Below are 26,984 nucleotides of genomic sequence, written 5' to 3'. Positions count from 1 at the left end.
GATAATTTTAATTTTACTATTCGTCTATATTATTTTATCAACAAGCACAGTCCATAAGCCATAATTCGGTAGTCTTGCTTGAGTTAGGCTCAGCTTTGAGGATCGATAGGTCTCCATTCGGTACGTTTTCCCTTGGGGTTAAAGCCATCTCATCAAGCAATGAATGTGCATGCCGTATATGATACCAATCCATTCCTCAGATCAAATGCCCTTTCAATCACCCCCGTCCGACCCCCGATGTTATACTTTCCAGTTGATCTCGTGATATTTGAAGTCCTTTCTTAAATTTATGAGACGCGGCACTTGGCTCATGATACATACGGCACGAAGTGTTTCCTTCGGATATTTCAGTAAACCCTCATGCGTTGGCGAGTTGGCGCTCGAAGAAAAAGGAGAGATAATTTTCCGATCACGTTTCGTGCGGGTCTCTCTGCAGGAGGATGCTGACCGGGAAGGGGGGGGGGAAGGTGAGTTGAATCCTGACCAATCGGGGCTTGGATGTGCTGAAAAATCACATAGTACGAATCGCCTTCGGAGATCCATGTTTGCTCCGGTTTTCCTCTTGGTCAGCGGAGCGTATCAAAGTTTTTAGGGGTAGATAGATATGTGAATAGAAGGCACGTACCTCCAAGTCAGCTCGGAAATCCCTCGCGCTGCTTCAAATCCATTCGAGATGGAGGGGACTCGAGTCACGAATAGACGCATGCACGATAATTATGACCGACGTGCTCTAACGACGATCATCGACTCCAAACGCCACAATGCGTTTAGAAAATACATGCTTACGAAACCAATCTCGTGCGTAGTGTAAATAAAATTATAATATTAAATTATTTCCTGTGAAAAAAATGACGTTTATTATAGGTGAATACATTAGACTACATAAGCTCTACCTCCAAATATATATATATATATATATATATATATATATATACAACAAGACAAATATATATACAAATATATATATATATTTGTATATATATTTGTATATATACTACCTTGATCAAAAATTTCCCGGAATTTATTCAGAAAATTAAAAATACAAGTTTATTCATCTAAATCTATATTGTCCCCTTCAAAGTAATCCCCATCGACTGCAACACACTTATGCCAGCGCTTGATCCAATCCTCGAAACATTTTTTATATTCGGTTTTCGGTATGTCCATCAGTGCTTCCTGCGATTTTTCCATTACTTCCTCTCGGCTGCTAAAACGCGTTCCCCGTAATGGTTTTTTAACTCGATTGAGCAGAAAGAAGTCACAGGGAGCCAAATCAGGTGAATTCGGTGGCTGTTGGATGGTATTTGTTGCATTTTTCGTCAAAAAATTACGAATAATGATAGCACTGTGCGACGGTGCGTTATCATGGTGCAAAATCCACGAGTTTTCTGCCCACATTTCTGGTCTCTTTCGGCGAATTGCTTCACGCAAACGTCTCATAACGCCCAAATAATACTCTTTGTTTACTGTCTGGCCTTCTGGCAAAAATTCATGATGCACTACACCGTTGTAATCCATGAAAACCGTCAGCATTGCCTTCTTTTTTGACTGAAAACGACGTGGTTTTTTTGGTCTCGGCTCATTTGGTGAACGCCATTCACTTGCCTGATGTCTGGATTGCGTGTCGTACTCATAAACCCACGTCTCGTCTCCAGTAATGATCCTTTTGATGAATGTGGGATCGGATTCAGCCTCGCAAATCATGTCTTTTGCGACGTCAACACGGTCTCTTTTTTGCATGAAATTGAGGTCTTTTGGCATGCTACACGACGGAAACCCAAATCATTAACCACAATGTCTTGGGCGGATCCATAGGCAATGTTCAAGTCCTCCGCTATTTCTCTGATGGTTAATTTGCGGTTATTGACCAACATTTCTTTTACTTTATCAATTTTTTCACCGACTTTCGATGTCGATGGTCTGCCACTGCGTTCATCATCTTCGATTGACTCACGACCACTTCTGAACCGCTCGTGCCACTGGTAAACGACCGATTTTTTTAGAGAATCGTTGCCGAAACACTTTTCCAACATTTCCAACGTCCGTGCGCCACTAAATCCGTTTTTTACGCAAAATTTAATACAAGTTCGTTGTTGCAAATTTAAATCCATTTCTGAAATTGTAAAAAATCGCCAACACACACAGAGATAGATGTACTCTTGGCTACGTAACTTTTGCAAATGTCAAGTTATGACACTAAGATTTAAAGGGAATATCAACAACAGATGTACCAATTTAACAAAATAAACAGAACTCAAATCGGAACGATGGGAGCGCCACACGGTGGTTATTCCGGGAACTTTTTGATCAAGGTAGTATATGTATATATGTATGTGTGTGTATATATATATATATATATATATATATATATATATATATATATATATATATATATATATATATTTCCTTACCTCTGTTCACACCAAACCCACTAATAAGCAGCAATACCTTCATTACAGCAGTTGTCACCCCTCCCATACCAAGCGCTCCCTCCCTTACTCCCTCTCTATCCGCGGTCACCGCATTTGCAACCATCCCGAATCCCTTAAGAAATACCTCAACAACCTTCACCACTCCCTCCTCCAACGAGGATACCCTGATTCCCTCCTCCATAAAAAAATACTTAAACATTCCTACACCCCCAAGCCTGCCTCAACCACAGACTCCCAGCCTCTCTCAATCTGTACTACCTACTTCCCAGGCATTCAGTCTCTCAAATTCATCCTCAAAGACCTATTCCCCATCCTCAAAAATCACAACACTTCCTCCAACCTTCTTCCCAAATGCCCCTCTGTCACTTTCAAACGTCCCGCCAACCTAGCAAATATCCTCAAATCCACCAGGCCGCTCTCAAAATCCCCTCACACCCCCAGAGCCATACCCACTCCATGTCATCGAGCAAGATGCAAAACCTGCCCTATTTTCACCACTCCACCCCACTCCATCCCACCATTTAACTCTCTCCCGCCCTTCCCCTATTCCTCTTTCACTTCCAAGAATGTAGTTTATCTTCTTACCTGTAAACTCTGCCCGTCATTTTACATAGGCCAATGTTCCACACCACTTAACATTAGGATTAATAACCACCGCGCCTCGTGCAATCCCTCCTCCCCGTCCGCGGGTCTCCCCATCCCTAAACATGCTTCCCATCATAATACCCCTTTCAACCTGTGCTACAATGTTTCCGTCCTGGCCTCCCTTCCCACATCCGATAACCCTATACAATTAAAAACACTTGAAATGGCATTCATTTACATCTGTATGGCCTATCAGCATCCGGGCCTCAATGTCGTTCACTGATGGGAGTGGCCTAAAATTGTTACTTTGTGGAAGCCCACCCTCACCCCTCCTTCGCCTCCCGTTCTCCCCTTCTCCTGGCCCCCTTCCCTTTCTCTCGCACCCCTCACCTCAACAACTCCAGCAGTCATTACTTCTATATCTTCAGAGGAAGACGGATTGTTTCCGTCGAAATATCAAGAAATAACGTGTGAGTGTTCTTCTTTTTTTGTGTTTCTATATTGTGTGTTACTGTGTATTGTACTATTCGGCACTTCTGTGTTACGTCTACGAAAGCATATATATATATATATATATATATATATATATATATATATATATATATATATATATATATATATACGTATGTGTATATACATATATATATATATATATGTATATATATATACACATATACATATACACATATATATATATATATATATATATATACACATATATATACACACATATATATATATATATGTATATATATATATATATATATATATATATATATATATATATATATATATATATTCGTCGCTGCACCTAAGTTCGAAGTGGAGGCTTACTATTACATTTTCCATCATCGGCGTTCAGCAGTTGATCCTAGTTAGATCTATCTGTAGAAATTATCTACCAATGAGTAGGTACTAAAACTGACTGAAGATTTGGCTGGCGAGCTTACGAGTGAGCGAGTTATCAATTAAAACTGCTACGCTTTGTTCGACGCTGAAAAGCAGGGATTTCTCTGAGCGACATATGCATGGTTGAAGGGGGAGGGACTAGAGGATAGAAGAGGAGGGGATTGGAAGAGGAGCGCTTGGATGAAAGCCAGCGACCCAGAAAATCGAGAGCGACCGCAGATGTTTAATTTCCATCCCTATCGTCCTTCCGGTTTGGCGCTGCCACTGATCCAATCGCGTAAACGATACCCATCGACTACCGACCACGCACTCGTCGTATCCGATCTGTTCTCCGTTTCTCTGATTCCCGTTTCTACATCGAAATTTTACTTTCTCCTTCAGGACTTCCCGTCTTGGCTGCCAATTAGCTCATTAAAAAGTAATGCTTGCGTTCTAACGGGGTGTGCCTCCTAAGACCTTGTCATTAATTCTATTCTCTCCGCAATCATTACAGCGGATTAAGTGAGAATGTAATGATTTCGTAACACGACACACACGACCTCCATTCCATATCGAAATCTCTGAAGCTACAAATTATAACCATTCCGTTTCTTTCATCCCCTCAGAGAATCTCAAGATATACCGGTAAAATAAAACGCTCTAAACGTAAGCCATAATATGGATTCATGAAAATTGTTTCAATCATTGAGCTGGCACCAGGCCTTTTACTATTATGTTGCTTATTCACTTCTTAGGGGCTTTAATATGACACAATATTTATTTTGCTGAAATATATGTATAACCCATTGGATGGTTTCAAAATTCAAAAATATATCATTGAAATTACAAAATGGGCCAAAAACAAATTCCTATTAATCAAAAGCAGATCATTAATAACATTAAAATATCAATGCAAACTGATGTAAGATTTGAAGTATACATGCACTTGCAGAAAAATCAGAAAAATTAGCTTTCCTTGGACATTTTATCCGACCGAGATGTGATAACTGAATGAAACTCTTTTCATGAAACAAAGACTTCCAAGAAATTAAATAAACAAGACCTTATTCAGTTTTGACAACGCCAAGAACCAGTGCTAGGTTTAATTTAAGTGTAATAATATCAGTAGCGAGTCAAGATTAGCCTACTCGAACAAAGTACTAGCAGGCTAATATTAGGATAAAAACTTTCGTTTACAGATGAATCCTTTCTTCATAATATGATGATAAATCATCTCTATCTAGTTATTTATTCTTTTATAAAGCATTGACGAGAGGATTAAAAATCGTAGTCTCAAATTATTCTAAAAAGGAAAGAGGTGAGGATTTTTCAAGAAGATTCAATTAAACTTTCTTATTTCCCAGCCCACAACGGATTAATTTTTTAAGACCATGCAAATCGATCTACAAAGAATTCTTAGAGCACACACCTCAATGCTTTTCTAGGTGGGAAAAAGTCATTGCTACGCAAGAAAGAGAAGTTTTATTTGATGGTTCCGCGAATCGGCCTATTCGGGCAATATTTTTCTAATCATCGTCGACCCTCAAGGAAAGGAGCGAGACGAAATTCACGACGGGATAATAATGACCGAGTCGGATGCAGTCTGTCGATTTCGGAGAAGCCGACGCCAAGAGCGACGAGGGTGGTGGCATGATGGAGGAGTGTTTAAGGGGAGGGAGGGATCCGAGTCGGAGGGATCGAGGCGGACCGGGCATTATGTGTAAGTACTTTATCCACACCGGCGGAACTCTCCCCATTCCTGGGCGGGGAAAAAATATTCCCCGGCCAACAAATCACACCTTAATCTCGTGCATCCACCACTTTTTTTTCCCTCCACACTTTTACTCATTTTTCTCCCCCTCCCCACACCCATAGTCGTCCTCTCACGGGTGGGGTGATTCCTTCGCCCCCGCACTCACTGCCCTTCCCTTTGGTCTCATGAGTTGCGGCGGCCTCCCGGAGTAATATTTCACTCCTCAGATGCCAGGGGGAGGATAATAAAAAGGAGAGACTGAATCCCCTCGTTCCTACTTAATCCGTTCTCCTTCAATATCTCTCTCTCTCTCTCTCCGTCCCACTTCTCATATCCTCTCTCTCTCACCCTTTCTCCATCTCATTTCCATGTTGCATTCCTATGGGGTTGCCCATCCCAGAATTCCGCGCGCGTCATCGTTCTCCCATCGGGTATTAAGTGGTCGCGGATGGAGCGGTGCGACTAGCAAACACATTTCCAGATCCCCGCCATATTTAATCTCTCCTATTTTAGTGTGCCCATTTGGTAGTCGGAGGAGAAAATAATGCATATCGTATGTATTATACATATAGTGAGTGGGTCGGGAACTTGAAATCCTACCCGTGTCTCCTCGTGCGCGGGGCGCACGTCGACCCGGTTTTAATGCACGAACTGCCCGATTGCAGGCCCCCCTTTATTTTGACTAAAAGGATTCCCGGGCACCACATTGGAGGAGTCTTTTGTCTTTAAATATGACACAAGGTTGAACGACCGCTGAAGAAAAATAAAATATTTCGACCAAAAAACTTACACGAAATTAATTGGGCAAAGCGTCCTAACATTATTGTGTGCCATTCGGATGAAAGTGGCGCAAACCGTAGACTCTGGTTTGGTGCCATACGTGAGGGTGGCAATTAAGGCTTGAGCGATGCGTCGCAGAAATAAAAGATCATCTAAGTTGTTGTTTTTGAACTTTGAACTTTTACTGATGATGCATAAAATTTTGTAATCAATATGACCATGAAGGTAGCACAGACAATAATTTTCTTTGGTTTGTCTAATCTCTAACCTTCAATAGAACTGGTACAGGATGGAGATTACATCTCAAAATTAACTGGCAACGATTGAACTGGAAAGGTTCTTCTAAGGCGGTGGTTTTTATCAAACGGAGAAAATTTTTAATTCCACCCCACGCCGTAATTGCACATGTCAAATCAGAAAGAATGTGCGAAAATGAATAATTATGCGGCTATCTTCCCTGAGGGAAGCATGCGTCTGGCAGATTCAGCGATGGGCATCTCTTGATTTCCCATTTACCTCTCGCACCTAGAACGCTGCGTAGGGATTCGTTACGCCATCATCCAGCCATAATTAATTTTCAAGCATGATGGTAACCTTCTCCAAATAAAAGATAGTGCCCCGTGGGGGATTCCTTGGTGCAAAAATATGAAAAGATTTCCTCCATTTTGAGCAGAACTCAATGGGCTCTAAAGCATCACCGACCAGGCAATGGAAGGAAAGTCATTTTCTGCATATATTGACATTGTCAAAGTGATGAACTACCAGAGGTTGATTGGTGACAAGACTCTGGTAGAGCCAGCCAATATTTTCATGCATAACTATCGGGTTGTGACGTCAAACAATTTCTCCCCGTTCAAGAGTTAATTATGCGCTACTCCTGTTTAAAAAAAAATTAATAATAGGAAAAATTTTTATTTTAAATTTACTTCGCTCATCAATTTGCAGAGTAGTAGTTTCACTAGTGAACTTATTTTTATATTAATTTGCCTACATCAAACTGAAAATCTAAAGGAAACGCCTATAGGCTATATTTATTTATTTTATGACTGATAATTAACCGAAATAAGAATATGACCACTAAGAAAAAAGTCACAATTTAATAAGGAGAAAATCTGTAAAACATTAGGAAACCTTAATTACTCATGGTAGATTTTTTATATAAGGCAAAACTCTGCTAAAACGGCAAAAAGCATGAATATTAACAAGAGCTAAAATTTATTTTAGGACGCAAATTAGCCCATTATAAACAAAATCATATTTTAACGTGCGGATTTCACCACAATGAATAATTGAACTTTCTTTAAATGATTCAAAGTAGAAAAATATTATTAAGATCTTCGTAGGCATTCCCATAAACAGTTTTCTTCGTTTTTTTAATGGCATATATTGAATTTCAAATTGATTTAAAGTAATTTCTGAAAACTGTTATCCCCTTAAAATAACCATTTTGGGAAGGAAGATTACTTTAAATTTATGGAGAATTTTACCTTTCAACCAAGCAACTCCTAAACATACTTACCATAAGACCTAATAGCCCATATGCTAAATACCATAATGTAAGTGGTAAGAATTTTCAGCGGTAAAATAAGTACAATAAAGAAAATTCGATAACATCTTATCTTCCAGGCAGACATATAGTAAGAACGTGTAGATGAATATTCGTTAGTGAATCCTATAAATACCTCAAAAGACAAAAACGCTACGCCGTAGTTTTATCCCGAAGTCACAGACAGACTTGGTCATGAATAAGTTATTCTTCAGTTATGGGAATTCTTTCATTCTCATATATTTTCAGTGTAACGGAGGCTACTTGACACCAAAATCGGCGATATAAGAATCTTATAGTTTACCTTATCACTATCGCAAAAAATTTTGATTATTTTTAGAATTGCATTGAAAATGCGGAAAGAGACCGCATTTCATTCTCCAGCTAATGGTTCCCACAGTCCTTCTCCCAGGCTCCCATGAAACAACCAGCTCTCCGTGTCTCGCGTGACTATACATACGCGTTCACGGGCTCGAGATGAAAGACGGGACCGGAGGAGGCTCGTAATATCTTTAATTGAATGCATCAATCGATGAAAATACCTCCCCACTTATGGGCTGTCTTTATGAACGGGCGCGCTCTAAGAAGGCGTCACGGGATTTTGACGCCGGAGCCAAAGGCGAACATGCAAGCACGCATGGGCGACGGGAATAGCGCGAGGCGAGGACGAATCCGAAAAATCGAATCGTGAGGGAGTGATTTTGCGCCTGAAAGGGGCGAATTAGTGCGGGGTGATAGAGGATCCATGCCTTAAAGACTGGGATTACGGGCCGCATCTTAAAAGGGGGGTGGAGTTTTCATGCAGCGCGGTCCCTCCCGGTCTCGAGGGCGGAAGAAAAGGGTAACTATCGAGGGGTTACGTCGAGGCCGGAGATACATAGACACTAGAAACTCCTGAGATCTGACTGTTTAATCCTCTCCCTGAGTATCAGCCCGTAGCCTTATTATTTTACTAATATTAAGAAAAGTCTACTGCGCAAGACAGATTTTTTATTAGACTCATTTTTTTTAAAGATTCACCACCTAAGATTTGCCACTTTTATTGAGGCCTCCTAATGTGACATAGAAATAATACTCTTAACCTTAATCACAACAAACCATTATTCAATACCACAAACTTCATGCATCCAGCTGCTCCGTCCAGCACGGCTATTCTTTTCCTGTCTCTAGTTCACTCAAGACCATCTCCTCTATCAAACTTTTCAGCATACTAAGCCTGACGGCCTGTGAAATTCACACGGTAACAAAGTAATTTTCCTGTGCCACCTATGGTTTCCCATGAACTTCTGGTGCCCGAAAAATCACACAGCTGGGGTGAAGCTAATGGTGCCCAGAGAGGTGTTCACGGGAATTGAATCTGGTACATCTGGTCAGCAATGCTCTAACCTTATACTACCACGACTCCATCAACATACTATTTCTAATAAATACGCAATGAATCTTATAAGACTGCCTTTTTTTGAATTTCTACCAAAAATATTCTCTCCTCCCCCACCATGACTAGAACGTCTTTTGTTAGTTTTCCTCTCCGTCCAATTAACTTTTTCCATACATCTCCACAAATATATCTCAAAAGAATGCAGTCTACGACCACCCTCCTGTTTCAGCCACCATTTTCATTTTGAATATTTTTATACATCGAGGTAAAAAGAATATAGCTACAATACATATGATGATATCATAAAAAACAACAAGGAATTCACGCATCCATCATTTGAAAAAATAAAATCTCATTCAAGATATTTTCCAAACAGACTTATACGAATTTTAGGAAAACATTACTCCACTAACAGAGCAGATGTATGCTACATAATCTCAGAATATTTTTAACTCTTTGTAAACATGCAATCCGCAGATGCCGGTTGAAATTTTTGCTCTCCTAATGCACCTACATTTATCCTCTGCACATGAGAGCAATGGCGAGTCCCGAGTTAAGTTTATGAACATTCGGTCGAAGGAAGGAGAAGAAGGGGGGAAAAGGGGGCATTAGGGCCTTTCTAGCATCTTTGAAATTCTTGCTCTCCCATCCACTTACTCCGAAGACGCTTCACACGCACACACACACACACACACACACGCCCTATGCATTGAGGTATCAAGTGAAGACACCCCGGAAAATCTAGGGAGAGGGTGGAGGGTGTTTCTAAGGCGTGCCTATCACAAAAGCTGGGCAGGAGGGTCGTCGAAGCCTCCCATTTCCCCCATCCCTCTTCCCATAATCCCCCCCCCCCCCGGGTTGCGGCTCACCGAGATGCGGGAGCGAGATTACACCGTCTGCCACCGCTCACCGATCCCCCTCCCACCCCTCGCCCCACTCGAGAAGTACAACCATTCCTCACATCGGAGAATAGGAACAATTATGAATGGAGTGGGGGCGATAAATCCGCTCCTTTTAATTCGCAGTCTAAAGGGTCGGACTCTGATGAATTCCTGCGAGAGAGGATTACGATCTTTTCTTTCTTTGCGTAAAAGGTGAATGAGAGTTTTATGGGGCGCACCCTTTCACATTTCCCGCCACTAATGTCCCTTTCTCCGCCCGGACTGCGAGGGCTGAGGCCGTGGATATACGGCAACGGGACCTCCACGAGATGCAAATGCGGTGCTTCCAACGAAGGCCCGCGTTTGAAATATGCGCTCGACGCCTCAATATGGGCGGAGCATGAACATCAAGAGCGGGGCATTTGGATGAGAGGAGCTATTTTTTGAGGAATGAATAAGCGTGGTGGGCATTGAGGAAAAAGGTAACAACTCTATCCCGACTCGTCTTCCCATGATGCGCAGTCCATGAAACCATGAGGATGCGGGCTCCATTTCGGTATGCCTTCAACAAATCCGGGAGGACTTTTGTGGGGCTCCACATGTCTCGCTTGAAAGCATTTAGCGGTTTTGACTTCATCCACCCCAGGGTTAGGTCTCGTAAAATCATGTCCAGGTATTAGAAAATGAAATAGCAGCTTGAATGAACCATCTTTGGATTAGAGTTTTCTCAGGAATATTTGAAGAATTCATTTGTTCGAAGGTATCATCTGACATGAAACACTCATCTGGCTGAAACCCTCATCGATAAACAGTAGCAACTCACATTATAAAATGCACCGTATTGATAAAGTTAATTTATTTTACCCTTAACGGCAGCAGATATTGTTATCATTTGGCTCTGTAGATGACAAAACCAGAGGTGAAGAGCCTAACACCTAACCTTTTTTATTGCACTCTATTAATACTAATGGAACGCCATTGGTCCACTGATAATCCTTACATCATTTTTGAAAATGTAATTTAATAATATATGAATAAGTTCCAAAATATCCGAAAAGTATCATCAGTTTCATAGAATACCAATAATCTCTATGCATCTCTGTTTTACGAAACACGTAAAAAATCACCTCAAACGTAATTTAACTAGTCATTTAAAATTTTACACCAGAATTAGGTCATGTGAGTTTTAAAACAGACTTGTACAGATTGGTGTAAATACGACATCTACACTTATGGAAAGGTTTTTGGCTTAGTTCACTTGGAGCAATGATTGATGTTTCAAAGAAATAAGTAATTTGCGAATATCTTTTTTAACACACACGCATGTGCACACAGACTAAGACATACTCTACTACATCCACACCCAAATTGAAAAAAGTGAATTGTACTCACCTAATATAACCGTGCCGACAAATAAGCTCAATGTGACGCTGGTGAAAGTGGTGAACCTCTGTAAAAAATGGAAAAGAAAATGATTAGCAAATTTCAATTAATTCAAACTTTAAATATAGAGTAGCTCATATCTACATAAATATGTTTACTAAAATTATACACCCATCATCTAAAATAACTTATATAAAACGTACTCCTTCGATAGTTGACATTTATGTAAACCTTATTAGCGTTAATAAAAGATTGAAAATTAAAACAAATTCCTTGTTCAAATTATTTCTTCAATCAGAATTGTCTATTCTCATCTTACCCCTCATATTACCCTATTTTTAGGTTTTTTCCTGTGTGTCATCGTTGTTTGAAAACATTACACTCAGCATTTGGGTAGAAGGAAAAAAACCTTTCGTCGGAATTATAATCTCGAGGGAAGGGTAAATGTGTCTGGATGACAGAAATTTTCTTGAAAGACAAATTGAAGAACTTTTTCATCATTATTTGTGGCAAGCTCTGGGATGATGGGTTAAGTAAAAAAATGGATAGTAAAATGTTCCTTTGTTATGACTTTTACGCAACTATATTAATAACATGGACTGCCAAGAACCAGGTTCAGTAATTGATTCGTAAATAAACTCGAACAAATCAGGAAATCGTTTAATTTGAGGTAATAATAAAAAAAGGTTGTTTCACCCAACTTGATCGGTAATTAATTCTTTCATCGTCAATAATACTTAGTACCGACGTGGCTGAAGAAAAGATCTTTCTTAATCAAAGATGCACAGAGCATTAATAGTGATCATTCAGACTCATCACATAGTGAATGTTGACTTATAACTTTAGTTTATGTTTATAACCCTTCAAATAAACGATTAATGCAATCAATAAAAATTAATAGGCAAAAAAATGCATGTGATTAACGCGGTCAAGCAATTTATACTCTAGATGCCAAATGATGACGTTAGGAGAAGTTTTAACGAAAAAACGCTTTTGCGTGAGGAAAAGAAACAAAGGAAACGAGAAATACTCGAAGAGAATGACGCCGGCAGATATGACAGCGAGTAATCTGAACCGTGAAGAGAAAATTTTTTGGGTGATCATAAAGGTTTTTTCTTTCTCCCTCCTCCCATTGCGAAGGGCAAGCAGTGAGTGCCTTATTGCGGTCAGTCGTGCGAGAAAAATCTTGTTCACATTTAGGAAGAGATGTATGCGAGAGGAAAATGAGACAAAAAACTTGATCATATTATAGCGGAAACCTCAATTTGACCTAATCTTTTTTCGAATCTGGTGGATCAAATAGTATCTTTATTGATGATATTCCTTCCGAACACCTATAATCACGAGGCATTTATCGCTAAGACTACTGATCGGATGAAAAGCCGAGCGATTTCAAGGTGGACTATAAATGTCAGCTAAAGATTTTGGCGATTTCTCCCACTATAAACACGCATGACAGCAAGCGCCATTACTCATCTACCTCATACATCGCGGGCTTCAGATGAGCTATTAACTACCGACGAGATAAAAAGATACTTGATCACCAGATGGAGTCCAAAAGCCTTCTTTTAGCGATAGTCTTCCTTTTTTAAAGCGGCAACTAATATATGCTACTTCCCCATGAAATATTGCAAAGCCTTATTATTCCAGTGAAGATTTATCAATTTATTTGGATAATTTTGAAACTAATGCTCCTTTTCTCAATTCTCATATTTTCCTGGGCTTGTGAAAATTTTAGCTTGTCTTGTTAATTCGACTCTTTCTAGTTAAAAAGGCACTTGAGGCCGTTTATATATTTTGATCGAATAATTAAATCGGATAAGATCAAATAATAGCTTGTGCACTGGAGAAGTCTTTTTTTAAATGATTAGGTGCAGATGTTTTTATAATAATAATAAGGAATCGGCTAAATGCCATCCCATATTTTATTTAATGCCCACAAATAAATGCCATGGTGAAATCTTCATTTTTCTTAGAGTTCAAGGTGTTAGTTATTTATTCGGAGCTGCTCTTAATAATGTGCTCCCGTTCAATTGCGTAAGGCTGCTCATAAAGAGCAGCGAAAGCTGTAACTATTAAGAATTCGGTTGGTTCGGATAATCACTAAGAACGTCCGATAATAGTAAAAAAAATATTTGCTTCTTTGGATATTTATGTCCGGTAGCAGGGTGTTTCCATAACATGAGCTACAAACTCATTATTCGAATTCGCAATTGGAATATAGCAGAGATAGTGTACACAACATGCCTGATCCTTGTGTCCTCAGTTTAGGCAGGAAAATAGCACCTTCCATGAGCCCTGAAATTACAATGTGGTTCGTTTTCAGGCGTACATACGAAATATGAGCTTTCCCTCCCAACTGATTGTACGCAACATATTTTAAGTACACGGTCTGAAAAAAACTGAACTTATAATAATTCCCTACCAATTTGTTTTGCTAATGGCTCGGCAGTCGAAAGTTTTATTGATGGTAAATAAACACCTTGAAAATACAGCTTGGCTTGCCTGCATTCGGTTTTCACACTTCAGCCTATTTCGAATGCATTTTGAAGAAGAGTGCAGTGAGGGAACAAAGAAGAGTGAATTCAATCTATTAGTTTATTAGTAAATGTCTAACAGCTACCTACCTTAATTTTATCCAAATATTATCCTATTCTTTTCCCATTTTTATCTCGATTTTCCAGAACTCTCCTCTCTATAACCACATTCATCATCCCTTGACCTCTTTGTACCTCCGGCATCCACTTGTCCTGACTCCTTGGAAAATCTCCCAACAGCCTTCTTTCTTTCCTTACTATACGTAGAGCTTTATTTTCAGTTTTTCATTCCGTTCACTTTTATTTTCTCCATCTTCACCTGACCCACATCTTCACATCTTGAAAGCTCCCAATCTACGCTTACCTCAACGATCCTCACGCTTCAACGATCAACTTTTCGAGCCATACATAAAACTATGCTCTGTATTAAAATTTTCACTGGTCTTTTCTTTTTATCTATACTTGTGGCTCCTGTCATCAACTCCCACCTCTTCCTCTCGCTTCTCTGTCTTAGGCAATTCTTTTTCTGTCCACACCAATCAGCCCACCCAATTCCAAAACACTTCCCAAATAGGTGAAATGGTCTACCTGTTCTAGTTTAACATTAATTTTTATTTCAGCATTACTCTTTCTTGAAAATTTCATTTCATTTATCTCTTATGATTAATTATGAACTCATAATTTTCACACGGATTCTGAAAGGGGCCACATCAGGAATGTGACCCTTTGGGTAACTGGCTGACTTACGCCCAATTATCATGCTACTGCAACTGATTTGAAGAGTTCCCCATCTAATGAATCCATGCTGCTTCCGGGAATTACCATCGCGTACGTGAGCTAATAGACTACTGTTTCACCTCCAGGACTTGGGGTGAAATAGTTGTCTATCAACTCACCTACGCGACGGTAATTCCCGGAACATCATGGATTCACCAGATAGACGTCGCGGAAGCCTAAGGATTAAGATCCTCACCTACTTTTATCCCAGCCTCCAGTCATTCCCATGCCTCTCTTGTCATTCCCTTTGCATATATATTGGAAAGAAAATGTGATAATGGACATCCGTGTCCTACTCCCAGCCTCGCACCGCCTATCAAGACTCTCCATTCGCTAGCCGCAACCGTGCAGTCGTGGACTCTCAAATTTCGGGTAAGTCACCTATTCCTACTGTCCACTCATATCTTTTGCAACTTGTTCACAAATTGAGTTTACTTTGGTTTACTAGAGTTTATCTTAGCAACTGCCTTATCAATATTAACAAAGCATACAAATCCATCCTGGATGTACTCTTATTTTCCTTTCTACTAGTGACCTCATTAATGCTATGGCATCACGCGTAACCATCTTCCTAGATCTTAACTGATCCTTTTCTAAGTACTCATTCAAAAAAAAAAGTCTTGCAAGGAAGTTGATTGCAGTCATAATGCCCTCATTTTTCTTCCTCGTATGAACAAACAAACTTAAAGTATGACTCAATACAGAAGAATCCGGCTCAGTAATTTAACAGTTTGGATTATGATTCCAAAGACTGTCATAAAGCTCCACGAGGCCATTTAAATCATGTTCACAGTTAAAATCCATAGAATACAGGAAGCTGACCAACGGGAAACCAGGATCGCTGGGAGGATTTAAAATAAAACATCCCAAGGCGCGCGCGCTTCTCACCAACGGGCAGCTGTTACACCCCCTTACTGCTGGGAGCGGAATTTCAACTTCAACTTCGTCTTCAGGGAGCCCACAAGAATTTTATATTTCTGTTTGCCCGTCGTGACTTGGGCGTGTTTGCCCTCGCCCCGCCCCTCGCTGAGTAATTGCCACACGTCTGCATGCACCGGTGCGCCGCGAGCAAGGGCCACCTCTCCCCAACCTGGCGCGCACATCAGGTTTATTGTCCATCTCATTGGCCGGCCACTCGGACCGGGTCGCCTCCCTGGGTCCGAAAGGAGTGAAACTCTCCATCGGCGGGTGTGGGGGGGGGAGTACATACCTACTACCACAACACACACCTACTCGTGCGAACTTAATTGACTCTCCAACGACCGCTTTTTCTTCGTTCCAGCTCTCCCCGGGAACGACCCGCCCCATATTTCTCCAGCCCCGAATAGAACTGGGGAGGCGGCGACCGAAAGGGTAGGAAGTGGAGGTGGGTCGATCTAACGATGTCGAAGTCGATTTGAACAGTCGTTACGTAGCCGCAGCTACCCGCAGAAGAGCTCATTCGTAACCGGAAGATTTTCTATGCAATCAGAAGCACTGAATCGATACAATTCATCGGGCGAATCGTGTCCTTGGGTTCAAAGGTATCTTCAGCAAACGTAACTGATTTGGCAACGCTGAAACCAGGATTCAAATATTTGCGATTGAATTAGTTATTGATAATTTCATGGATTAATGTTTGTCCCATGTTAAAGACAAAGGCGATGCAACATTTATTTTTGCGGTAAATTGCCGCTAAAGGAGCTAAGTCCATTTCGGAGTTGGACAATTAAAAGTGACCATTTGTAAACCATCCTATCCTCACTTCGATATATTTCGATAGTCTTGACCTTACTGTAGAGTCAACCTAAATAAAAACGCTCTAATCCTTTATTTATTTCTCAGCTTAATTGAACGTTGCTGAGTTTGTGGGCTGCTATGCAATTAAAAACTGCTGACGATACTTGCGAATGAATAAGAAAATTCTAAGATGTCGAGTTGATTGGGTATTTTGAAGCAAATAGTGGGAAGTCAACTCGTAGGCATACATCGTTCCATAGATTTGTCGTGAATTAATTAGATAAAAAATAACTTTACCAAAATATCTCGAGTGAATCAAATCGGAGCTGTTCCTCAAAAGCTTTGATCAGAAAAGTTTTAGAACTTAAAAGTTTTTGATAAAAGAAATTAGGTTTATCACATGAGACACTTAATTTATAAAATTTATTTCAAAATAAACATTTATAAAAACACTAATAAACACATAAGATGAGAGATCTGAATATGAAAACTCCCATGTTTCTGACCAGCAAGTTAATCACCGGACCTACGAATTGGGCAATGCGCTTGAACATTGCGTCTAATTGACTCATCCACTATTAAAGCAAAAGCAACCCAATCACGTAAAAATGAAAGAAACTGCAATAATTTTCGCAAAGTCATAATTTTGATGAGCGAACGCATCAATACCGCTAGGTAGCCGGAAGAAAAATGGCCCACTCTTCAAAGGAGCCTCCTTGAAAATGTGGTTTCTAAATTAGAGCTTAATGTTTGATTTATCGAGTGGAGATGCGCCCTGTGATTTGAAATGGATCGACGAGGGAAATCATCCTCCAGCCATATTGAGGGCCTGAAATTACAACCGCCGAAACACTTTAATACTTTTATGAGAAAGAAAGCTTCCCCAAAATTAAACTGAAGCTAATTTAAATGGGTCAATATTTATAAATGATAAAACATCGGCAATCCATTTTGTGGACCTTCAGGAGGAATTCTGAGTAAAAAACAAAATGGTCAATGACAAATTCATAATGAAGAATCGGATTAGCAAACTTAACAAGATTACAAATATAAACTGAGGGAACTATACGGTGAGCCTAGCATTCATTACCCTTCCTATTCTTGCCTATGCAAATAGCTTTGCTATTTATGAGCACATGATCGTATATGTGCTTAATAAAGTGTTAATTTATGACAGTTACCGATGGACACTCAAAAGACAAAAATGTATTACATTTCTCTCTGCATCCCATTTGATTTCTTCGTCGTACGTGCTTAAACTTCATTGTTACTTACCTGATGCGGTAAAAGAGATAGTACAACCAAATTACAGTGTTCCTATTATAGTTTATTTAAATATTTAGCCACTTTTGACAGTTAATAATAGAAAGGTCCGTCATTTATATGTCATAAGTGATTTCGAGTAAAGGGATTGCTAATTACATATACATTTCGATGATCATCAACCAAGAAACCGAAGACCGGATGTAAATCATGCATATGAGGTTTTTTTTATCAGCGCACTTACGAATTACATTTACATAAATGTTTGGACTGGTTAAAGGACTTTCAAGAAGCGTAACCACATGTCCAAGGACGACATGATATTTTCTCTTTGAGGCTTACCACATGAAGCGGGCCAGTGATTATAGGTTAAGTACTAACAGACTGAATCAACTTAGCTTAGGGAAGGAATCTTTTTTTTCATTCATTTGGATTTTAACCACAAATGGTTTCACGCTCGGTATATTTTTGCCTAGTACCCAATTGCCCAATAAAGAAAATCAAGTTTCACATTAAAGTACCATGTAGACATAAAAGTCGCTGACTTAGCTCGTTATGCTTGAATTTGCATATGTTCGCCAGTAAATATAGGCGTGTTTATTTAATATGGTGACAGAGATAAATTTTTTGTTTACTCAAATAATGTATTGTCATTCTATTCCACAAAGCAACAGCAGCGCAAATCATCATTCTCAAAAGGTAAAAATACATCAAAATGGAGGCCATTTCAATGAATGGATTCCAGAGAGTATTTATTTTGAACGGATATGACTTATATTCAATTGCCTAAGGAAATACATGTTCATACGTATTCATATACACAAGAATGAAGAATAATGTTCATGTAAAATACATAATTAATTGTTAGCGACAGTTTCAACGTTTCAAGTTCTCTGAGGAAACCCATTCCAAGGTAAAGAATAATAAATTCCCTCACAAAATGTTGCATAGCTTTTGCATTTTACGAAAATTTATTATATTCGCGTAATTTAAACTATGACATCCTATGAATAACTTTTGGGGTCCTTATTTGGCGATATGCATGCCAGCAACATGCTAAATACATGGATTACCGGAAGCGGTTTCTTGATACAAGCGTGATGAAATGGGACATAAATACTTATCTCAAGAAATATTTCGAAATGATGTTGGTAAAAACTGTAAATTATTAGATATACTGATTTGATTTTTTTAAACATATAATGACTGCTTTTGGGTTTTCAGAATACATTTTGGGTTGCAAAGAACTCAACACTCCAACTAGTGTCGTTCAGAATACTTTTAATGGGTGGGAACCTCGGATAGGAGACAGCTAAAACCCAAACTCAATTCAAGGGACGAAAGGAACAATGTAAAGCAGTTGGTTGGATATACATAAATATAAATAAATATACCTATATGTATATATATATATATATTCAAGAACGAAGAATAATGCTAAGTAGTGTTCGACGAATACGAAGCCCTTACTCGTTAGGGTTCCGTATCTGTCGAGTATCGAGTATCTGTATATCTGTATCGTTATGGTTTCGATTCCTTGAGTATCTGTATCATTCCACGGTGATGTGGTTGGACAGTGAACAAAGCCTTGAGAGAGGAGAAACATGAAATGTTAAATTTGAAACCATGGAGAAAGCATATTCAAATACTCGACGTTCATGTTTCAAACAGAAATTTCACCAACCTAGATAGTTCTATACAGTAGAGAGATAAAATTTCATATTCCATATTCCTATTTAAATTGCAAGCATATACGCATGCTCCCTCAACCATAAATAAAAAGTATTTTAAAAACTGAGAATATCGCTGGAGATTCCTTTCAAGAATTTGAAAAACTTGTCATTGCAACGAAGAGAATGATACGAAAACATCTGAACAAAGTTCTCACTGGCGTAGACATTTTTTTTTCGTATTCCACAGCTTTTAATCACCGAATTACGTGATTCCGCGAACAAAGGCCGACCCCGTTTCGAGGTTCTATTTTCCTCTCCTCCTTGCTTTCCCTCCCTTCGCTCCGTTCCCGCGTGGTCCCCTCGCGACCCTCCCCTAGGCAGCGGGGCGGGGGGAGGGTGGAGGGGCGACTTGGAATCGCTTACTTTGCATAACATCGGACCGGCGCACAATCTCAGTGTGTCGGTGCTCGCAGAGGGGGTGGGTGAGCCGGAGGGAAGTGGTGGGGGGGGTGACTGGCTCACTCACCCGAGAAAGGGGGAGTGTGAGGAGGTGAAGACCGGCGCCCCGCGCTGACACCTCGGCGAATGGCAAGATCCAAGCCGAAGAGAGAAGGGGTGGGCGCTAGGGGGTGGGTTTGGAGTGGCCGTGGGGGGAGGAGGTGGAGAAGGGCCGGAGGAAGGAGCCCTCCAATCAGCGGGCTCAGCCACCCGTGACCGGTCGGCTCCACCCTCGCCGGCCGCACGCACTTGGGCGTTCGGTATATATAAAATAATACTCCTCCCCGCTCGTATTAACCCGCTCCCCTCTTAGTTCTCTCCTCCCCCTCCCAGCTATTACGTATATCACCTAAAAACTCCTCTTCCCTTCCACCATTCTCCCCCACAACACAAACCCTCGCACTCACACAGAGGTGAAAGGCAATGGGAAATGGCAGATTTGGAACTACGTTCTCACTTTGGGACACTCGCCCGATGCCACGAAGCTCGGACAGATCCATTCATTTTGCATTCTTTCGTGCTACGAGACTCTCCGATTAATGCTTGGAAGCTTAAGGACCTCCACTGAGATGGAGCCGTGAGAGACTTCAACGCCTGAATACCTTAGAGATTTAAACGCTTAAGGTAATAAAGAATTCAACGGCCTTAGGTATTCCAATTAGAAGCAGGTAGAAAGAAGCGGTGAGCATATACGCTTCGAGTATGCCAGTTCATATCAGCTATTATTTTCACCGAAAAATGTTTGCTATTTAATCGTGCATGCCCTATTCTTTTGAGTCTGCTTAGTCAATAATTAATAAGTGTCATAGAAATATCTTGAAAATTATCTCTTCTCTTAATTGAAGTGAACAAAATAAATATTGAAATCTACATCATTTATATTCCGCCCATAGTAACCATAACCGAAGGACCATTTTCTTTTCTTCTTAGGACTTTTCTCAAAGTAACTTTTTAGCTCTGAAGTTGAGAACTTTAAATTTTAACTGCATTGGTTATGCAAATAAAGTACAAACATGCCACATAAAAAATAAATGTTAACCCTATCTGTAGCTATCAATGGCGGATGTAATGAGGAAACATTAATTAAAGAGAATATTTGCAACTACCATGTTATTTAACATAAAAAATCATGTGAAATGAATGTTGGAGCATTGCAAAACTGGCACTTTATCGATGATGATAAAAATCAGTAAGCATGCGAAGAATACGAAAGAAAAAATCACGATTAATTAATTAAATCAAAACACAGAGAGTTAGATTTAATGACTAAATCACTCATTAACACACCTTTAAATCAATCACAATTACTTAGCGAAACATTCCAGATGACTAATCTGTTTAAAGATTAGCTTTAAAACTATTGAATAATGAATACTAAATGCGCTTGGCCGAAGTATAAGATATCATATGCAGCATTGCCAATCGATTAATACCGGTTGGTTTGATAGTTTGTACCCGTCACATAGGATCCACGCATTTTAGGCAACTTCAAACATTCCTCTCTTATTTCATTTCTACTTTCTACTTATTCACCTTTCATATTCTTATATATTTTTCTTTTTCGCAGATACTTTTGGTAAATTAATCACAACCCCAACATCTAACGTTAAAATATTATTGGACTGAGATGGGGAAAATGCTTTCTTTTCCCTTAGTTTTGTGATGATTCGTAGCAAGGGATGTTGTTGGATTGTTTGTGATTTTTTTAAGATCACTTATTGCATCCCAAAATTCATCAACTCATGCATCGCGAAATATTGCTAAGTTCCCAAGGCTTCTTTTAAATGTGTTACATAAGCCTATTTTCTCCAATTTTAAAGTTTTGCCGGCCATATATCACCATTATCATATATATAGGAAATTCTGGGTTTGTCGGGATTTTCTGCAGCTTACTTCCAAAGAAACATTGGGAAAGACTCATTATATATGCCATAGTACATATAAAACCTTCGTATAAACATTACCAGCAAATTTTGTAAAGGCTAATGTATTTGTACTCTCATTCAGAAAGGACGTATAGTGCCCACGGCTACGAACATGGAAATTTTAAATTCAACCTATAATACAATTTGATTACCTACAAAAGGAAAAGAAAAAAATACATACGGGTGTCAATTTTGCACCGGAAATACGAGAAAAATATTTAACAACCAATGATTTATAGGGTTTAAAAAAAAACATGGTGAGATCCAAATTAATGCTCTCAGAGTCATAACTTTTACAATGTTTAGTTGCCGATCTAATTTTCGTCGGTCTGGATTAAACGGAGAAAGTGTGAATTGAAATCTCCCTTTCACCTAGAAATCGATTAAAAAAGTGTTTTTTTTTATTTGATAGGCGCACCTCGATATATAGCGCGCATTCATCTGATAAAACTAATTTACATTTTTGGAAATTTTCAATTTTTGAAAGCCTTCAATTTTTGAAAGCCTTCCCAAAAGGTTTGAATTCATCAAAAATTAAAAATTGGCTAAAGAACAAATCAATACGAGTTAGTAATGCAAAAAAAAAGTCTTATGTCGTTAAAATTTAGATTTACCAAAACAAACACTTTTGTGAAAACAGAAAATCTGTATCAAATCTATAAAACCTTCTACTCGTATGACCCCATTCCCATTTTGCCTTCTTTATTACCATTGTTTTGCCATTTTCCCAAACTCAATTTCCCATGAACCATTCTCTCCTCGATTATAAGCGGATACATTGTAACTTTGTATCATTAATATCAATATTATGCATAGCGTCAAGGGTTGACTATAAATATGTATCATAACTTATAGCATAATGACAATTCACATTTTAATGCTAAAAATTGGTAGATACAACGCAGTGTTTAAATTGCCATAAAATTAAAGCAGAAATCAACATCTACATTATACAATATCCTGCAGCATACTATCATACACACTAATATCTCTTGGCTAGAGAAAAATATATTTCCGCGCAAATTCCTAACAAAATAATATTAGACCTACCTCTATGTTCTCTGATATCGTTTGTATCATCATTAACTAAAAATGGCTATATAGGCTACATTAAGTGCAGTCACCCATATTAAGATTTAATTATTATGGAGACGTCTTTCATTCCTTCAAGCGCCTATTTCTATTTGAATAAAGCAAAAATTAGGAATACACATGTCACCACTGGACATATCAAAGTACTCTTGAGGATAATTAATGAATATTCTACATTCAGCGCGTATTTTACATTTAATCCTGGAGAGTTGAACTTTTAGAAGTTACACAGAGCATTGATTGACTAAGGGTCCTTAGTTTGTATAGGTTCAATAAGCTCCAATATTTCCATGCAAACTAAGATTTAACATTATTAAAAATTAGGATGTTTTTACCCTTTAAATTCAATTACCATTGGATTTATAGATGCTTACATTTTCTTGTATGTGTTAATGTACTCCGTATTTTATGTCAGGTAACAAATACCTATGCCTTAATTAAATTCGTCCATTAAACCGTTCCTACGGTTCACATAAATCGATTGCGAGAAAGCAAAAATGAATATCTCGCCATTTATGATGAATAAAATTTCTCAAACAGCTGGCATACCGTCTCTCGCAAAACAAGAATATAACTCCTGACCTGAATTTTATCTTAGCTCGTCGACTGGCACCTCCAACTCTTGGGAAAATCTCGACGATTTCGAATACAAAGAAATTATATTATAGATGATAAAAAATTAAAACGCGGGCTAATTCCAATAGCTATTAAATATTTTAATTTTAAATTGAAATAGCTATCTCCCAATAAGTTGGTTACATTTAATTTATATTTATTTTCGGCGTATGAACGGCTCCAGCAATATATGTTATGGGAAAATTAATTTTAAATAACGTGGGTGAATAAAATATCATTGGGAACACTTAAATATTTATTTTCATTTTCTTTCGATCAAAATTTAGAGATTACCTTTGCCAAGACCTGGCTCGAAGAGTTGGGGAGTGAAAGAAGGAAGTAAATAAGGAATGCGAGGAGCCGTGGCTTTTCATAGATGAGCGTACGCTAGTGGATGCGATGAAAGACGATCCTGTACTTAAACATATTGCTCCCTTGTGTTGCAATGATTGATTGCCTTGCGTCTTCCTCTACATAAAATGCGGCTCCTCAACTTAAAAAAAAGCTTTAGCTGGAATATGAGATCCACGTGATATGCTAAAATATGGCTTTGCCGTGACTAGTATAAAATATCATGTCCATGCAAAAAGTTACTCAACTCATTAGAACAGATTTTTTAGGTCTACACAACTTTTACCGCGATAGATTGAGCGTGGATCTTTCATGAAAGAGATATTTTACTCTTGTTTAGTCTAAGTAGTAAACTAAAAACTTAGGCAGCACTCCAGTATTTTTATGAAAATTAACTAAGTGACCAATTAGCGGCTTTTAGTGTACCCCCAACTGAGACAAGTAAGACAGAAATAATGTCATCTTAATTTGTTTCGCCTCAAATATTAAGGATTTTACTAGGCTGACTCACATATGTCAGTCGTGCAATAATAAAACAGCCATCTACATAAAAAATCAAATACTGACTGTTTTTAAGAAAGCGAACTCGATAGTAAATAATACCACTTCAGACGATCAAACTGGATACAGTTTTTTTTAGCTCTGGTGCCTTCACGAATAGATTGTTTGATTTTAAGAAAAGAGTATTTTTATGAAAGAAAACTTTCATTACATGTTCTTGTTATATTCTCTGTTGTACTTTAAAGCTCTACTTAAATAATTACTAATTGCAGGTAATAAATTGCGAAGAAAACGTTTTCAATTTAACATAACTATGAAATTAAATACGTTACAGTCAATTTTGGCTAAAGGTATCGTTCATAGTGGTCTATTAATAATAATTCTTTTTGCAGGAAAATCAAATAGTTCTTCCATGGCTTAAAAAAATATTTTGGAACGTTATAAAATTAAAATCTCCAAATACTGGCCGGTTGGAGAGGGTGTAGGTCGGTGAAAATTATGTCGCTAATATTCATATATTGCACACATCTAAGTTCTCATATTATTTCGGAGAGGATATAGGTGTCACTATATAATTGCGATTGAAATTAGAATTCAACATTCCAAATCACAGCTTGTAGTGAATTATTTCCACCGAAATAAATGCTCAATGAAAATTTGACAGTGTGATGAAATAAATATAATATGTTACTCAGCTTTCCTTTATTTCACTGATTAATTTATTTGCCTGAATAATTTCATTAAACTAATGATGTGTTTCAGTTGTAATTACTTATATTTTATCTTCAAGGAATAAGTTTGTAACGCTAAAAAAAATGTTATTGGTGTCAGTGGATGATTTATTCGCCTGGAATACTACTAGATAATTATAATTTTCTTCATGACTACCTCCAAATATTAGAACAGACCCAATGAGACTTTTTTGATATTTTTTAAAATATTATTTGACACGAAAATAATAAAACATATTTCATATGCATGTTTTGAGTATCATAGAGCGATGTCTTTTTTTATTTATGTGCCCATTCATGGCCATGAGATTCATATTCATGAGACCAGACATTCAAGTTATAAACCAACAGCATTATATACGAATAGTATCAGAGCACTGCGAAACTATAAATAAAGTCGTAAGAAAGTCACGCTTATTCTTCATTCAGAGCAATCCGGAAATCAAGACGATTATAAAGCAGAACGAAAGATCCATTTGGTTGCCTTTATTGTGCCCTTAGCCGACGACTCGGGGGACCAAATGAGTTGTAATCTGCATGCTTATGAGGCGGAGGCAGGCTATCTTGAAATGGCAGGCGGCCGCGGATTGTAGCATTCGAAGTGGAAACACATGTAACGCTTGTCTGCTCCTAAAAGCTATGTTATGGAAGCTTGACTGCCTTATTCACATAGATTCCTTCTTCCAAAGATAAATAGAATCAGGAAATCGCCGGTCTGATGACTTAGACGAATGATGAAATACCGCAAAGAGAAAAAGTAAATGCCCTCTCAAATTCACCCGGAAGAGCTTTCTTTTCAATTCGTCAAAAATCACGCTTGGGTTACATTAATTCGCAGGAAATATGTGCGGAATCACCGTTGACGAAGGATTTAGGTGTATTTGATGGAGTGGCTGCCAGTTATAATTAAAATAATGGTAAACTGCATTTATTTAAATGAATAAATGCATTCGTTTCCACCTGACACGCCTCGTTTTCTTCAATCGACAACCACATTCATCTTATTTTAAGAGTAAAATAAACTGGGAAAAAAATAGAACACTCAGTTTGACTCCCGGATGGGACGCAGCCGCAGTTAGGTATTGGCGCTCATGAATTATGCTCTCTTTCGTAATGGAGCGCATACTATTTTGCTGTTACCTCTAACATCCACTTCGGATGAGATCGAGCAGGTGAAGATATTAGAAACACTGAGATATCAAGATTGGTTACTGAAATTATAGCATCTGTTCTTCCAGGAAAATTCGACAAAGCCACAAGGTTAACGCTCCAGATGTAAATTAAAATCCGAGTGTAGATCAAGTTGCATGTAAGTAGATACATGATGTAAAAGAACAATATACGTCCAAGAAGGAGATCTACGTAGTTAAATGATTTAAACATAGTACATTGAACACCTATGGATCCTGGAATACGAGATAATTTTGAAGATGGAAAATATAATTGATTCTATAGACAGACGTGATTAAATTGATGTTGCGGTACCTAAAAATAAACGTCATATGGAGCAAACTATCGCTTTGCTGTCCTTCTATTCTATAAATATACAGAAAACATTAATATTATCCTTTCTTGACATCTTTAATAAATGTTTTTGCAACCAGCTTCCCCCGTGTTGCAAAATAATCGTCGCCAAATTGAATTTTTCTTTTCTTAATTATGATAGAAAATAGTAA

At 38.5% G+C, this 26,984-nt stretch overlaps 1 protein-coding gene across 3 annotated transcripts in view; it reads right to left on the bottom strand.

The window, feature by feature from the left end:
* The window catches only part of LOC139691988 (dual oxidase maturation factor 1-like), a 350,529-nt gene that overhangs the window by 128,034 nt on the left and 195,511 nt on the right, over positions 1–26,984 (bottom strand). For all 3 annotated transcript variants that reach the window (XM_071589978.1, XM_071589980.1, XM_071589979.1), the window contains one exon: positions 11,636–11,693. In XM_071589978.1, the coding sequence (XP_071446079.1) occupies positions 11,636–11,693 (58 nt within the window). The remainder of the gene's footprint in view (positions 1–11,635; positions 11,694–26,984) is intronic.

The sequence above is a fragment of the Hetaerina americana genome, unplaced genomic scaffold, assembly GCF_022747635.1.
Source record: "Hetaerina americana unplaced genomic scaffold, ioHetAmer1.1.p SCAF_4, whole genome shotgun sequence".
Taxonomy (NCBI): Eukaryota; Metazoa; Arthropoda; class Insecta; order Odonata; family Calopterygidae; genus Hetaerina; species Hetaerina americana.
Note: the sequence above shows the minus strand (reverse complement) of the source record. Positions and strands in the feature narration are given on the sequence as shown.